This window comes from Apteryx rowi, unplaced genomic scaffold (genome assembly GCF_003343035.1).
Source record: "Apteryx rowi isolate R43461 unplaced genomic scaffold, aptRow1 scaffold_1864, whole genome shotgun sequence".
Classification (NCBI taxonomy): Eukaryota; Metazoa; Chordata; class Aves; order Apterygiformes; family Apterygidae; genus Apteryx; species Apteryx rowi.
Genome location: NW_020448157.1, coordinates 1 through 2,371, shown reverse-complemented (window position 1 = coordinate 2,371; position 2,371 = coordinate 1). Strand labels below are relative to the sequence as shown.

Genomic DNA, 2,371 nt, shown 5'->3' with positions numbered 1-2,371 from the left:
GGGGGTGATGGCAGGACCCCAGGGGCGATGGGGGACCTTGGTGGGACCCAGACACATCTTGGGAACCCCTGGAGGCGACGGAGACCCCGGGCAAGCGGTGGAGAACCCCAGGGGGTGACGGCAGGACCCCGGGGATGTTGGGGACACCCCAGGGGACGTCGGGGGGACCCTGGTGGCACCCGACCTGGCCGAAGGAGCCCTTGCCGATGAGGGAGTCGATCTCGTAGCGGTCGAGCCAGCGCTCGCCGCTCTTGACGATGTAGTCGTAGTTGTCGTCGTCGTAGCCCTCGTTGAAGACCTTGCGCTCCTTCTTGGTGCTCGAGTCCTCGGGGGGCACCTGCTGCGCCCGCCGCTTCTTCTTGGCGTAGTAAACCTGCCCGGGGAGGCGGCAGGGGGGGACGCCGTGGGGCGGCGGCACGAGGCGGGGCTGCAGTCCTGCCTAAAATCTGCCTGCTCCTGCCCAAAATCTGCTCGTTGTCCCCAAATCTACCTGTTCTGGCTCAAAACCTGCCAGTTTCAGCCCAATACCTGCCGGTTCCTGCCTGCTCCTTGCCCAAAATCTGTCGGGTGCCCCAAATCTGCCACTTCTGGCCGGCTGCTGCCCCAAAGTGGCCAGTTCTGGCTCAAAAGAGGTCAGGTTCTGCCTAAAATCTGCCCGTTTTTGCCCAAAATCTGCTCGTTGTCCCTGAATCTACTTGTTCTGGCTCAAAATCTGCCAGTCCCAGCCCAATACCTGCCGGTTCCTGCCCAAAAGCTGTTGGTTCCTGCCTGCTCCTTGTCCAAAATCTGTCGGGTGCCCCAAATCTGCCACTCCTGGCCGGCTGCTGCCCCAAAGCAGCCGGTTCTGGCTCAAAAGCGGCAGGTTCCTGCCTAAAATCTGCCCGCTCCTGCCTGCTCCTTGCCCAAAATCTGTTGGTTGCCCTGAATTCACTGGTCCTGGCCCGAAATTTGCCTGTTCGTGCCCAAAACCTACTAGTTTTGGCTCAAAATCTGCCAGTTCTGGCCCAAAATCTGCCGGTTCCTGCCCGAAATCTGCCCATTCTGGCCCCAAATCCCCTGGTCCCTGCCTGCTCCTTGCCCCAAATCTGCCAGTTGCCCTGAATCAGCTGGTTCCTGCCCCAAATTGGCTGGTTCCTGCCTGCTCCTTGCCCCAAATTGGCCGGTTCCTGCCCAAAATCGGCTGGTTCCTGCCTGCTCCTTGCCCCAAATCTGCTGGTTGCCCCAAATCTGCCATTTCCGGCCCAAAATCTACCAGTTCTGGCCTGTTCCTTGCCCAAAATCTGCCAGTTGCCCTGAACCTGCTAGTTCCTGCCCCAAATCTGCTGGTTCTGGCCCAAAATCGGCCTGTCYTGGCCTGCTCCTTGGCCCAAATCTGCTGGTTCCTGCCCCAAATCTCCCTGTTCCCTGCCAGTCCCTGTCCCAGATCTGCCCATTCCCTGCTGCAAACCTGCCCTCTCCCACCCCAAATCTGTCTGTTCCTGCTCTAAATCTCTGTCCCTGCCCCAAATCTTTGTCCCTGCCCCAAATCTGTCTGCTCCCTGCCAGTCCCTGTCCCAAATCTGCCTCCTCCTGCCCTGAATCTGCCTGTTCCCACCCAAAATCTGCCTGCTTTCTACCAGCCCCTGCCGCAAATCCATCCCCTCCTGCCCCAAATCTCTGTTCCTACCCCAAATCTGTCCACTCCCTGCCAGTCCGTGTCCCAAATCTGCCTGTCCCCACTCCAAATCTCTGCTCCCGCCCCAAATCTGCCCGCTTTTACCCCAAATCCGCCTCTCCCTGCCCCAATTCTGCACGCTCCTGCCCCAAATCCGCCCGTCCCTACCCCAAATCCACCCGTTCCTGCCTGCTCCTGCCCCAAATCTGCCTCTCCCTGCCTGCTTTTACCCCAATCTGCTCGCTCCTGCCCCAAATCTACCTTCTCCTGCCCCAAATCCCCCTATTCTCACTCGTTTTTACCCCAAACCTGCCCTTTACAGCCCCAAACCTGCCTGTCCCTGCCCTCTCCTATACCGAATCCGCCGGAAAACATCCTGGGACGCGGGCGCCGCCGCTCCCTCACGGCGGCGTGTGGTGGTGGGGGAGGAAGAGGAGGAGGAGGAGGAGGAACCTCCGCCCGTGCCGGGCCCCCMCGGGGGTGCTGCCCACTCCCCCCAAAACGCCCCCCGTCCCCCCCGCTGACCTCATTGATGTGCTTGTAGGTCTTGATGAGGTCGACGGAGAGCTTGCGCAGGGGGGCGCTGGCCGAGTCGCGGAAGCTCAGGGGGATCCGCCGCTGCAGGAGGCTCAGGTCCGGCAGGATCTGGGCGTTTGGGGGGGGGGGGAAATGTGTCCCCAAGTGTCCCCCAAAATGTCCCCAAAATAGCGCCGGTAC

The 2,371-nt window shown here is 61.0% G+C and overlaps 1 protein-coding gene across 1 annotated transcript in view; it reads right to left on the bottom strand.

Annotated features, from left to right (window-relative positions):
* Positions 1-2,338, bottom strand: part of LOC112964164 (dual specificity tyrosine-phosphorylation-regulated kinase 1B-like) — a gene marked incomplete at its 5' end in the record, with an annotated part of 5,236 nt that extends 2,898 nt beyond the window's left edge. Inside the window, 2 exon segments of the mRNA XM_026061897.1 lie at positions 180-373; positions 2,180-2,338. Of these exon segments, the coding sequence (XP_025917682.1) occupies positions 180-373; positions 2,180-2,338 (353 nt within the window).
* Between the last annotated feature and the right edge of the window lie 33 nt (positions 2,339-2,371).